Genomic DNA, 14,284 nt, shown 5'->3' on the forward strand with positions numbered 1-14,284 from the left:
TTTTGAGCCACAACAGACCTAATTTGTCACGTTTTTGAGAAACTATATAAATGTGCAGATATAATGGTAGAGTTTAATTATAGACCAATACCAGTATATTTCCAAGACATCTATTGTATTTTCCATACTTTAAGAATGAGGTGCTTTCAGCAAGAACTCTTTCATTATTAAACATCATGAAATAAGTATATAGATTAATATATTCAATTTCATGAAATATTGTTAAATTCAATTTAGCCTTAGAGGAACATATCAATTTTCATTTATTTCAGAAAAAATAATAACTGAGAGCAGAGAACAGGAACCAATTCTGTGGCCATGCCTAGTCAAGAGAGAATGAAAAGAATGATTCATTACGTTTGCAACATCATCAGTAAGATAAGCTTCCAGACTAGATCATAAGGGAAAATCTCTGCCTGAAATAGTGTGTAATTGATATCTTCAGACCACTCCACTATAATGTCAATTGAGGCCGTACCACATATTCTTTCTGTGAAGTACTAGAATGACATAACAGATATTTTCAGGGAGGTAAAGCAGATTTGTTCAAAAATTGTGTTTGTGTTGCGTTAACTCTCAGTAAGATGTAAGGAAGACTGAGCTTCAAGAAACTGCATGTGGAATTCCCTTTAAATGTCTAGCTTTAATGTGGTCATGGAAGTTCCACCTCAGCACTATGCACTAAGCACTATGCTGTAAGCATTCCTTTTAGTTTGCAAAGACATCTAGCAGGCTCAGTTAATTCCTTTACCTATAGTAGGTGACTTTCCATGCCATCTGCGTTCTTACTGTTTTGTCTCATTAATGAAATGATGCTCTAACCCACTGCCATGGTCACAGAAGGCCCTGAAAACAGCAAAATAGATGCTTGGACATGAAAATACTATTTCATACCCCAGCATGCGTGAGAGGTTTGGAGGTAGAGATTGGCCAGGGCTGGAAAATTCATGTAGCTGCAGATCCCCTACCTAATAATTGTAGAGGGATAGAACAACAGTTGCAAGGGATAATGCAGCCTTCAGTCATTGCCTCTTTGATAGGAGGATTTCTTTTTCCACACCTCTTGCATGGCAATATACACACAGCTTGTTTACTTAGGTTGTGTGTAGGGATGAGGCTTTGCCTAAATGAATTTTAAACTGCTACTGATACAGTAGACGCAAATTATTTTCCTTGCCCATGTTTAATATAATTAAATAAATGATGTAGATTAGATTTATTACAAATAGTATTCCAGTTCTAATGCGTCAGTGTTACTCTCATGAGTTAGGTAAAATTTCCCATGATAGATGGAAAGTATACCAGCCAATGTTAACTTTTGTTATACGCAGTAATCATATATATATTTCTTCCAAAGATTATTCCAAATATTTTCTTTGCATTTTTTTTTTATTTCCTTTGTTTTAATATTATTTCCTCCCAGTAGCTTAAAGCTGTCAGGAGCTATAGTGAGCGGAGTATTTTTGTAGAGAACAAGAATTTTTTTTATTAAAGACAGACATTTTAAATAAAAACCACATTGTCCTAAATGTAAAACACTGATAGATTATTCATATAAAGAAAAGAGGCAAACCTTTAGAAATTAAAATCCATTTCAATTTTAACCTTTGCAGAACATATGTTGCCACACTTGTTATACCACTACATGCTGTAGCTCCTTTTTTAATATTCTCTTTGTGATCCTGACAGTACAGAGGTTCACCTTGAAAAATATTTATAAACTTTACTTGTGCAATACATTCAAGTATTCATTACAAGATCACCTCTGTGCAAATGCATTATTCACTCAACCTGCTCTCATGGCACTCACTGTCGCATTGCTCTTGTTACCCACATGATTTGTGTCATTCAAATTGTTACCAGTGTGGGGAAACATCCAAATGCAACTTGGGCAGAGTCTAAAGCGGGCTAAGCTGGAGTAACATATGCCCCAAGAATGTTTACATCCCAAGAAGCCTGCTTTAACTAACACATCTTTAAACCTTCTTGTTATTGCCTTTTAAACCTTCCTGTTACTGCATTTGCTGCACATCTATTTTTTAATAAATGAGTGACACCTACTAATACACAGTATATCAAAGTCAGAAGTGTTGTGTAAGGAGATACTGGCTGGGTAGTGGGTGTAAATCTAAGGTGGTTTAACATACCTGCTGAGGGAGTTAAAAGAAGGTGTAAATTACACCAACCTGGACTCCTGCAATCTCATCTGTGAACTTCTAAATGCTTTGTACAGCCACATAGTTTTGTACTAATACTTGACTGTAAAGAGATTTGTACAATTTAAAAAATAAATAATAAAAAGCTCAATTTTTACAGTAGTTCAGAACAAAATTGTTTAGAATAAAGTTTGTTTTTATATGTCATCTTTCATAGTCATGGTATCTAATATAATGAGTTAAGTGTTCATATAATAATTCAGTGACTGTAGGAAACCTGAAGAGTCCATTCAGTGATTACCACAGAGGGGTCTGCACAAGAAGCTGCTGCCACAGGGAAAAGAGTTAGACTCCAAAAGGTGCTCTTCGCCATGTCACTTCTTGGCCTAAACAAATAGCATCCCTTACCAGACAACAGATAAGATGGCTAATAGGGGGTGTGGAAAGTTGACAAATGCCTGCCCGCACTACAGGAAGCTCCCACTTCTGATAGGGAATAAGGAAAGTGGCTAGTGGCCCCATTGAAGTCACCTGTTGTCTTGCTGCTGTCCTGCTAAACTCTAGTGATAGTCCATGGATCAGGCCCAACATAAATCCTGAGTCTGCAATCCATGGACCTATTGAAGTGGCAGGCAATGGCAGCCTCTTGCCAGCCAACAGCAGTCATAACAAATGAGCAGAATCACTGACTAGTCAGAGCCAACAGGAGCTTTGGGTTGAGGGGAGAGGAACCACTTTGTTCTGAGTTTTGATGTGTATTTTGGCAGGCTCAGTTAATTCCTTTACCTATAGTAGGTGACTTTCCATGCCATCTGCGTTCTTACTGTTTTGTCTCATTAATGAAATGATGCTCTAACCCACTGCCATGGTCACAGAAGGCCCTGAAAACAGCAAAATAGATGCTTGGACATGAAAATACTATTTCATACATAAGGGACACTTAAGTTTTGTAGCGATACCCAGTTTGATTGTGCGCTTAAAATATTTGCATGCCCTTGAATGGATCTTTGACTATTGTGCAGTGGAAATTAGAGGCATAAAAAAGTAGCTAAGCAATGGCACTTCTACCAGTCCAGCACCCCACTCAAGTGTTGCAGTTTAAAATCAGCTTTGGATATAAGATGTCAGGGTGCACTCTGAAACCAAACCCTTTTGGCTCATAGCAAGCTATAACCATCGTAGCCATTCTTAAACATTGAACTTCATGGTGATGCAACAGGGAACTGGCTTTGGTAAATTGAAGCTTTCTCAAATTCAACCATAAAATATATCCTTTTTTGAGCTTTAAATTCCATTCTGATAGCTGATACTCAGCTGCCTAATTTCTGTTCTCATATCCCCTTCTGCATGATTTATCCCTCACCCTCCCTCTTGTCCATCCTCCAACCAATGTTGGTCTGGTTTCCATAAAGGTAAGAAGGGCAAAAAAGTGTGCCTGGAGGGATTAGGAGTGGAAAAACTAAATCTTAGTGTTTTTGAGGAGAAAAGTGAGATAGACTTTACGGGCCATGCCCTTCATATAGACATTTACACCCATGCAAAACTGCTGCCAAATCAGAATGGTGGTGACAATTTGCACAGTCACAAACATCTACAAAAGTTGCAGGTCAGTATAGAATCAGGCCCACAGTCTACGATGGAAGAAAAATGTTGCCCTCAATAAGTGAGCATTGGTCAAGAAAACTCTTTCTGATGGAGCGGGAAGAATAAAGGCAAGACTCCTGTTGGGAGAGAGTCATAGCTACTGAGTAGGACAGCCCAGATTAAGGGCAGGAATTGAACTCAAGAGCAGGGCAATTCTACTGACGAACTATCTGAGTGTAGGACTAAGCAATACACATAGTGAGTACTCTACCACCAAAATGGGGAAGCGTTGGTATAAGCAGTGCCGCCACGACAAGGCCCTTCCCCTTAGGCACTGGTTATAGGGAAAAAAAGTCTTTATAGTAATATGTAAAAAATTCAAGGTAACAGGACAGGAGAGCATAATTGATGCCCCTTTGTCAGTGCTCAGTGTGAAGGGAGACACTACAATGGCCATTAGCCACAGTGTTAACAGTGGCCCAGCCCACATTCCAACAAGGCATTCAGATCATAGATAGCAAAAGGTAGCAGGAACATTTCTTCAATAGTATTTGTATTTTTGAATGCTGGCTGCTCTGAATATATTTGTAAATCAGTGTTGTCAGCTATCTCTTCTGGAAGTTTCAGAGTAACAGCCGTGTTAGTCTGTATTCGCAAAAAGAAAAGGAGTACTTGTGGCACCTTAGAGACTAACCAATTTATTTGAGCATGAGCTCACGAAAGCTCATGCTCAAATAAATTGGTTAGTCTCTAAGGTGCCACAAGTACTCCTTTTCTCTTCTGGAAGTGGCATAGCTAGTGCTGTAAGCACAAAATGGAGACTGTAGTAGGGCAGCCCTGACACTAACTTGTTCTGGGGCCTTCAGCATGTTGCTTTACTTCATTGTCTCCTCGTCCGAAACAATTAAGAATAACTTTTCTTACCTACGTCAAATAACATTTGTGAGGCTGGATTAGTTGAACTCAGCCTCACAAGTTACCAGTTGCACTGATGTTTCCCAGGGCACAGTGTCCCCGGTGGCAGAAAGTCTGCTTGGAGGGGTTCCAACACTCCAACATGCCTCTGCAGCCCCAAAGTGGCCAATGCTGGCTGGGATGGATGAAGGACTAGATGTCCAGTAGATGTGTTGATTCAGCATGTTCCCCTAAACAGCCTCCTTTGGAGTTCTGAATATCCTTTAAAGCTGTCCTTTCCTGGTAGAAACTTTGAGGAAGATAACACCAAAACTGCTTTTCCTTCATCAAGGTGAATCTCTCCTGAGTGTAGCTGCCCCTACCATTGCAGAAAGGTGCAAGTTGCAATCTCCTGCACAAGCAGTGGTGAATCAAACCCTCTATTTGCAGAGTTATTATTCTGGATCAGGTGGTTAAATAATTTAGGTTGTTTTGGTTACTAGTATGTTTTGGATTGCTATCAGTAGAGGGAACCATTAACAATTCAACAAGTATGAATTTACCCGAGTACTTGTAGTAACGATAGCCTCTTCCTGTACTTAGAACAGGAGATGCCACAATACCTCAGTCACTGCAGCATGGCAAATTCTGAGAGCCTGCTCTCCTTGAAGCATGCTATTTAATTGTCCTTCCAGTACCTTTTGCTGCAGTATTCTCAGGATTTTGTAACTTATTATCAAGGCCCTTTTTGGAGGTAGGTATCAAATGTTAGATGATGATATCAGTTTTGGGAATGTCTTGGTAGGCGCCTAGGTCCAGATGCTCACATTATCACTGATGTCAATTCAGTCATGCCCATTTACACCAGCTGAGAGTCTGGCTCTTTCATTTGCTTTGAATTAACATAACTTTTGTGGCATATTCAAACACCGTCTAAGGTGTCTTAATACAAATGAACAATTGGCCCACTAAAATCTGCAGCTAAGGGAGCATATATTCCACTCCAGGGGATCATCTTTTCTTCTTCTGACCTACAGCTTTATTGGTTCCGTTGTCCTGCCTTCTCTGGTGCTGCTGCTCTGTCCCTGATAACACTGCCTGAAAAGAGGCATGTTTAAGGTGGGGGGTAACTGGGATTGGAAGGCTGAGATAATGGTTATGATGATTGGATTATAGACTTATTTATTTATTAAATATACTGTATAGCTTTATGCAGAACCTTCACATTTTCTGTGTTAAACATGAAGGATGGAAAATTAAGCACCACTTTTTATTGCCTAGAATGAGATCAGTAGCCTGAGAAGTAGATTATACAATATTACAGTCTGGGTCAAGTCCAGCTAAAATTCTTAGATTTTACATCTCTAGGCACGTTTCTTTGTTTATACATCTCTATATAAAAAGGATTTAAAAAAAAAAAGGTGGGGAAGATATAAGTTTAATTGAAATTACTGAAAATTATAACCATGTGCACTAGCAAATTACAAAAACTGTCTTGATTTCCTCTGGTAATATGTAAGATTCCTAATTTAACTCCACAAATGCTTAAACCTAAGGAAACCATCCTCTGCAGCCTGAGACCCTTTTGAGCAAAAATGACTAACTGTATTGTAATTTGAGATGGAGGTGTGTGTGTGGCGGGAAGCCTGTGACCCTCTTGAGCAAAGACTGCTAACTGTATTGTACTTTGGGATGGAGGTGTGGGGGAAGTAAGTAAGATGTGATCATAAAACTTACTTCTATTAGTGGAGTTTTCCAGTGGGTCTTTCAAAGCAACAGGGCAGAACGCTACTCCAGTGCACTCTAGCTCTTATGGAAATGTTTTTAATTTTATCAAAAGATTTGTGCGAATCTGGATCTGTTTAAATTATCAGTGGTCTCCCTTTATGGATGTGTACTTCCCATTATTAACAGTTGTTACCAGACAAATAATAATGAATGATTTATTCAAAGAATCCAGCCTCTCTTATTTGTGAATTGACCACTTTTTGTCAAATTCAATAGTTATTAAAAATTAATCACATAATTTCTATACATAATTCTTAGTCTGTAGCTGTTTGGAAGCAGTTCACAGTGGGCACCTGATTTTTGAGTGGAAGCATAAGTAACACCATATGTCTGTTTCCTAACTGGATTAATATAACTCTTAGAATTGTGTTTCTAGCCCAAACATTGCAAATAGTCCCATTGACTTCAATAAGATGTTCTGCATGACTAGAAGCTACTCCTGTGAATATTTACTGATTTTTTTGCCTATATAATTATAAAGAATCAGTATATTTCATATTTTTGTACTTTATATTACCCCTCTGACACAAAATAAAAAAAATCACAACAATATATTTTGCACTGCATGAAAAATGAGTTTTATGTTTACATACCAAGATTTTAAATCTCTCTAATTTTCTTGTATAAATCTGACCTTACCTCTTGTTTGTACAACTTTTCTTACTAAGGAAGCAGTAATTTACAAAAAAATTGTATGTGAGATGTACTATTAAATTCTGTGTTATAAACAAGTGCAATCCTGTCTCCATTGAAATCTATTGCAATTGACTTTAAAGTGGCCAGGATTTCACCATTTATGTCTAAGATGTATGTGTAAATTGGACAGTTATAACATTTATCCCTAGTTTTCTTAGACTCTAATCTCTTTGGGGCAGGGGATTCTTTTTGTTTCATGTTTGTGCAACACCTATTACAACGAGGTCCTGCTCCCTAACTGGAGCTCCAGTCTGCTATGATAATACAAATAGTAGTTTACAAAGAATAAGGTCCTACGAGAATAAGCGCGCCCCTCATCCCCCTGTTCCCCGCATCTTTCTGTCAGATCCAGAAGGGTGGACGCCTACTTCTGCACAGAGCTCATAATAGTAATAACAGTGTGAACAGCATACACGTGATTTTTAGAAGAATTTCTAAAGAACTTACCGCTGCTGGCCTGTCCACTTCGCACCGGCTACTCAGAATGAAACAGGCCTCAGCATCATCCATCCTAAAAGCAAATGGAGAAAGCAAAAAACTATCAAATGTTATATATTTCTATTTAAGCCACCATGTCATCTGTGACAGCAATCCAAGTGTGCACAATTCTTACAGCATAAATTCTTGCTATGAACTTGTATTTCTAACAGTTAATGATAGCTTTATGCCTAGAAGTATATTGAACCAAAGTTTTAAGTCAGCTATTTTCATGTATTTTCTGAATGTCAGCTGTTTCTGAGTTTCGCCACATAGTCGTTCTCAGGAACTATGGCTCTGGTCTTGTGGTACACCTTTTACTAATACCAAGAGGAGTTGTGCCTCAGCAAAAGCTGAAGTATTCGGCCTAAACTCAGTACTTTGTAAAATGCCTTGGCGTATCATGAGTACAAAAGGTGATATGTGGAACCAATGTATTCACTCTAAGAGTACAATAATTCATGTCCCTTTAACCAACCTATGTGATCGGGGACTCTTTACTGAGAAGAATAGACAGGCCTGTAACCAGAGCTGATCCAGAGAATAGAAGGGTATGCTGTTTTCCAGGTGCTAAGATACAGGATGTAGATCTGAGGTTGAAAAGGATCCTAAAGAGAGCGGGAAAGAATCCTCTAATTATCCTTCATGTGGGAACAAATGATACAGCTAGATTCTCGCTGGAAAGTATTAAGGGAGACTATGCTAGGCTGGGGAAGATGCTTAAGAAAATTGAGGCTCAGGTGATCTTCAGTGGGATTCTGCCTGTTCCTAGAGAAGGGCAACAAAGGTGTGACAAGATTATGACTATCAACAGATGGCTTAGGCAGTGGTGCTATAAGGAGGGCTTTGGGATGTATGGCCACTGGGAGGCATTCATGAACAGACGACAGTTCTCTCGGGATGGACTTCATCTGAGTAGGGAAGGAAATAGACTTCTAAGATGGAGGCTGGCACAACTGATTAAGAGAGCTTTAAACTAGGAATTTGGGGGAGATGGTTGGGAGATGTTCAGATAATCTCCACGCCGGATTTTAGCATTGAGAGGGAAGAAAACGAAGTAAGAAAGGATACAGCCGTGGGTAGGAGAATGGATATAAGGAGGAAGGGCAATGTGCGTACCAGTCTAATAGGTTATACTGGCTGTAGAATGACCATCCCTAATCGGGTACAGAATGTGAGCGAGGCCAAACAGCAAAACTTAAGATGTTTGTACACCAATGCGAGGAGCCTGGGTAACAAAATGGAGGAACTAGAGCTAGTGGTGCAGGAAGTGAAACCAGATATTATAGGGATAACAGAAAGATGGCGGAATAGTCGTCATGACAGGACTATGGGTATTGAAGGGTATGTGCTGTTTAGGAGAGACAGAAATAAAGGTAAAGGTGGCGGAGTAGCATTGTATATCAATGATGAGGTAGAATGTAAAGAAATGAGAAGCGATGAAATGGATAAGACAGAGTCCGTCTGGGCAAAATTACACTAGGGAAGAAAACTACTAGAGCCTCCCCTGGGATAGTGCTTGGGGTGTGCTATAGACCGCTGGGATCTAATTTGGATATGGATAGAGCCCTCTAATGTTTTTAATGAAGTAAATACTAATGGAAACTGCATGATTTGTTAGTCTCTAAGGTGCCACAAGTCCTCCTTTTCTTTTTGCGGATACAGACTAACATGGCTACTACTTGGAAACCTGCGTAATCATGGGAGACTTTAACTTCCCAGATATAGACTGGAGGACTAGTGCTAGTAATAATAATAGGGCTCAGATTTTCCTAGATGTGACAGCTGATGGATTCCTTCATCAAGTAGTTGCTGAACCGACTAGAGGGGATGCCATTTTAGATTTGGTTTTGGTGAGTAGTGAGGACCTCATAGAAGAAATGGTTGTAGGGGACAATCTTGGCTCAAGTGATCATGAGCTAATTCAGTTCAAACTGAACGGAAGGATTAACAAAAATAAATCTGCAACTAGGGTTTTTGATTTCAAAAGGGCTGACTTTCAAAAATTAAGGAAATTAGTTAGGGAAGTGAATTGGACTGAAGAAGTTATGGATCTAAAGGCAGAGGAGGCCTGGGATTACTTTAAGTCAAAGCTGCAGAAGCTATTGGAAGCCTGCATCCCAAGAAAGGGGAAAAAACTCATAGGCAGGAGTTGTAGACCAAGCTGGATGAGCAAGCATCTCAGAGAGGTGATTAAGAAAAATCAGAAAGCATACAGGGAGTGGAAGATGGGAGGGATCAGCGAGGAAAGCTACCTTATTAAGGTCAGAACATGTAGGGATAAAGTGAGAGAGGCTAAAAGCCAAGTAGAGTTGGACCTTGCAAAGGGAATTAAAACCAATAGTGAAAGGTTCTATAGCCATATAAATAAGAAGAAAACAAAGAAAGAAGTCAAGGATAATCTAGGCATAGCCCAGTATCTAAACAAATACTTTGCCTCAGTCTTTAATAAGGCTAATGAGGATCTTAGGGATAATGGTAGCATGACAAATGGAAATGAGGATATGGAGGTAGATATTACCATGTCTCAGGTAGAGGCGAAACTCGAACAGCTTAATGGGACTAAATCGGGTGGCCCAGATAATCTTCATCCAAGAATATTAAAGGAATTGGCACATGAAATTGCAAGCCCATTAGCAAGAATTTTTAATGAATCTGTAAACTCAGGGGTTGTACTGTATGACTGGAGAATTGCTAACATAGTTCCTATTTTTAAGAAAGGAAAAAAAAAGTGATCCGGGTAACTACAAGCCTGTTAGTTTGACATCTGTAGTATGCAAGGTCTTAGAAAAAAATTTGGAGGAGAAAGTAGTTAAGGACATTGAGGTCAATGGTAAATGGGACAAAATACAACATGGTTTTACAAAAGGTAGATCTGCCAAACCAACCTGATCTCCTTCCTTGAGAAAGTAACAGATTTTTTAGACAAAGGAAATGCAGTGGATCTAATTTACCTAGATTTCAGTAAGGCGTTTGATACCGTGCCACATGGGGAATTATTAGTTAAATTGGAAAAAATGGGGATCAATATGAAAATTGAAAGGTGGATAAGGAATTGGTTAACAGGGAGACTACAGCATGTCATAGTGAAAGGTGAACTGTCAGGCTGGAGGGAGGTTACCAGTGGAGTTCCCCAGGGATCAGTTTTGGGACCAGTCTTATTTAATCTTTTTATTACTGACTTAGGCACCAAAAGTGGGTGTGTGCTTTGATACAAAGGTGGGACGTATTGCCAATTTAGAGAGACTGGGATATCATACAGGAAGATTTGGATGACTTTGTAAACTGGAGTAATAGTAATAGGATGAAATTTAATAGTGAGAAGTGTAAGGTTATGCATTTAGGGATTAATAACAATAATTTTAGTTATAAGCTGGGGACACATCAATTAGAAGTAACGGAGGAGGAGAAGGACCTTGGAGTATTGGTAGATCACAGAGCCGCCAATGTGATATGGCTGTGAAAAAAGCTAATGCGGTCTTGGGATGCATCAGGGGAGGTATTTCCAGAAGAGATAAGGAGGTTTCAGTACCGTTATACAAGGCACTGGTGAGACCTCACCTGGAATGCTGTGTGCAGTTCTGGTCTCCCATGTTTAAGAAGGAGGAATTCAAAATGAAACAGGTACAGAGAAGGGCTACTAGGATGATCCGAGGAATGGAAAACCTGTCTTATGAAAGGAGACTCAAGGAGCTTGGCTTGTTTAGCCTAACCAAAAGAAGGTTGAGGGAAGATATGATTGCTCTCTATAAATATATCAGAGGGATAAATACTAGGGTGGGAGAGGAATTATTTAAGCTCAGTACCAGTGTGGACACAAGAACAATTGGATATAAACTGGTCATTGGGAAGTTTAGACTTGAAATTAGACGAAGGTTTCTAACCATCAGAGGAGTGAAGTTTTGGAATAGCCTTCCAAGGGAAGCAGTAGGGGCAAAAGACATATCTGGCTTCAAGATTAGACTATAAGTTTATGGAGGAGATGGTATGATAGGATAACATGATTTTGGCAATTAATTGACCTTTAACTATTCATGGTAAATAGGCCCAGTGGCCTGTGATGGGATGCTAGATGGGGTGGGATCTGAGTTACTACAGAAAATTCTTTCCTGGGTATCTGGCTATTGAATCTTGCCCACATGCTCAGGGTTTAGCTTATCACCATATTTGGGGTCGGGAAGGAATTTTCCTCCAGGGCAGATTGGAAGAGGCCCTGGAGGTTTTTCACCTTCCTCTGTAGCATGGGGCACGGGTCACTTGCTGGAGGATTCTCTGCTCCTTGAAGTCTTTAAACCAGGATTTGAGGACTTGAATAGCTCAGACATAGGTGAGAGGTTTTTCGCAGGAGTGGGTGGGTGGGTGAGATTCTGTGGCCTGTGTTGTCCAGGAGGTCAGACTAGATGATCATAATCGTCCCTTCTGACCTTAATATCTATATCTATGAATCTAAACACCTTCAGATACATCAGGGTACTTTTCTGTACATAACTCAATTTCCTATCTTAGGTATAATAATATGCACTGCCAGAAAATGTATGAAAAGTTCATGTTGTACTGATACTTAGTCCTTCTATAGTGCATTTCCTCCACTTATCTCATAGCACTTTAAAGAGGGGTGAAATAATATCTCCATTTTAAAGATGGGAAATCTGAGAGAGATTAAGTGATTTGCATATGGTCACACACTGAATCAATTTCAAAGATGGCCAATTGAACGCAAGTCTCATGACTTGATCCTCTATATGGTATTGAGAGGTTAGAAATTTGGAAAAATGTTCCACCTGACTGCTTTTTGAAGAAATTTCTGATTTTGAGATCAATATGACTCATATTAAAACAAAAATGTATTTTTAGTGTACAATTTGAAATCAGACTCCCCTTAAATGTACATAGACACATCTATTTTAAAACCAAAGCTAAAACATCATATATCACTGTTTAAATTTAATGAAAAAATCCATTGTAGAGTATATGACTGATACAGATTCAAACACTAAATTATAGGGCAAATTTTGCTTCATATCATGTGTATCCCCATTAATATCCATGGGCTTGACCAAGTGAAATAGAGAAGAATTTGGCATGTGTTCCATTTTAAAAATCTTACCCAGTCAAACCTTGCTGATGTTAATTATATCAATGCAAAGCAAGGTCCCAGTTCCAGAAGCACTTATTCATGTGTTTCAATTTTATTAACACAAGTAGTCTTGTCATTTTTCTGGATTTTATTATATGATATTATAGGATGCTTTCAATAGCATTACTCAAATACACAAAGTTAAATATATGCATAAGTGTTTGTTGGTCTGGTCCCAAAAGTCAGAATTTAAAATCTTGGAACATTCCTAAACATTGTCCGTTTACATATCTGTACAAGTTGGATAAACTTGTTACATTTCTGGGGATGGTAAATAGTGATTCCTCAGAAGAATAATGATGTGGGTGAGAATATATCAAATGAAGTGCATTGTATTAGAATCTTTCTGTTTCTCATTGCAATGCAGTTACATAACGGTATTTTTTTTTCTAGGGCATCTTAAAATATAATCACATTTTATATCTCATTATTGATGATGAAATGTTAAATAGGAAATACAATTAGATATACAATTAGATTAACACAATTAGATATACAATTAGATTAACACAAGATTACTGTCCATTAAAGACTGCTGCTCAATGGGCAAAATTCAGCCTCGAACCTAGAGCTAGCACAAAACCTATGCCCCACTTCAAATCCTATTTACCTACTCAAAATAGGAGTGCCAGGAGATTTAAATGTTGGCCTTGTGCTGACCCCTTGCAAATTAGCTAATTTCACCAAATGTGATAGAGGACATCTACAAATGTCATTTATATATTTTTTTTTAATTGAAACCTGGACACATTGTAGTAAAGGACTGTCTGACAAGGTGCATATATTCATCACGTCCTGTGTAGAACTAATTGAATTATTTGTTATTAACAAATAATCTGACAAATGTATGAAAATAATCTAATATCTGACTGCATTATTTGAATTAACAATTTTCAGCCTATTGACTGTTTGCAAACAATTGAGTTTGGCTATTCCTGGCATGTGATTGGTCACTTAAGTCACGTTATTGTTTCTGCTCCATACAGGGGTCAATAAAAGTTTGCAGACAGGATAATTATGAATAGCAAAGGTTGCATAAATCAAAGTATTTGCACCTCATTAATGCAGCAATTCCTCAAACATTGTGGTGAGTAAAATCACATTTCAGTGAATGTTTTTGAATTTTAAAAAAGGCAGCTGTGAAACTGAACAGCAGTGAAAACTATTGAGTGGTTTGTGAGCAGGGTTTCTATAGTATTCAAGATGTTTCACTTCTAAGGTACCTAAGTATTAGATTTCATAGGCCAGTCACACGTTGAATTTCCATGTTGAATACAGAGTTTTTTAGAATTGCAGGCAGGACTGGTGGCATTGTGTATTATTATTTTTGTCTCATACTTTCCATTACAAGACCTCATTTTCAGTTGCTTACAACTTTGTAAAACATTAGCCATTGGGCTGAAATTTTCCATGCTGGGTGCCCACTTCCAGTGCATTCCCTTCCAGAGCCTGTAATAGAATCCAAGATTACTAAATCTCACCAGTTCTCTGCTGTCAGCAAATATCTATGAAACCCACTGGCAAAGTGTGTATCTTTCCCTCTCTAGTGCTG

General features: G+C 38.6%; 1 protein-coding gene across 1 annotated transcript in view; it reads right to left on the reverse strand.

Moving 5' to 3' along the window:
- The window catches only part of KCNT2 (potassium sodium-activated channel subfamily T member 2), a 286,825-nt gene that overhangs the window by 114,277 nt on the left and 158,264 nt on the right, over positions 1-14,284 (reverse strand). Inside the window, exon 13 of the mRNA XM_073358218.2 lies at positions 7,566-7,629. Coding sequence (XP_073214319.1) covers positions 7,566-7,629 — 64 coding nt within the window. The remainder of the gene's footprint in view (positions 1-7,565; positions 7,630-14,284) is intronic.

The sequence above is a fragment of the Lepidochelys kempii genome, chromosome 8 (genome assembly GCF_965140285.1).
Source record: "Lepidochelys kempii isolate rLepKem1 chromosome 8, rLepKem1.hap1, whole genome shotgun sequence".
NCBI classification, from domain to species: Eukaryota; Metazoa; Chordata; order Testudines; family Cheloniidae; genus Lepidochelys; species Lepidochelys kempii.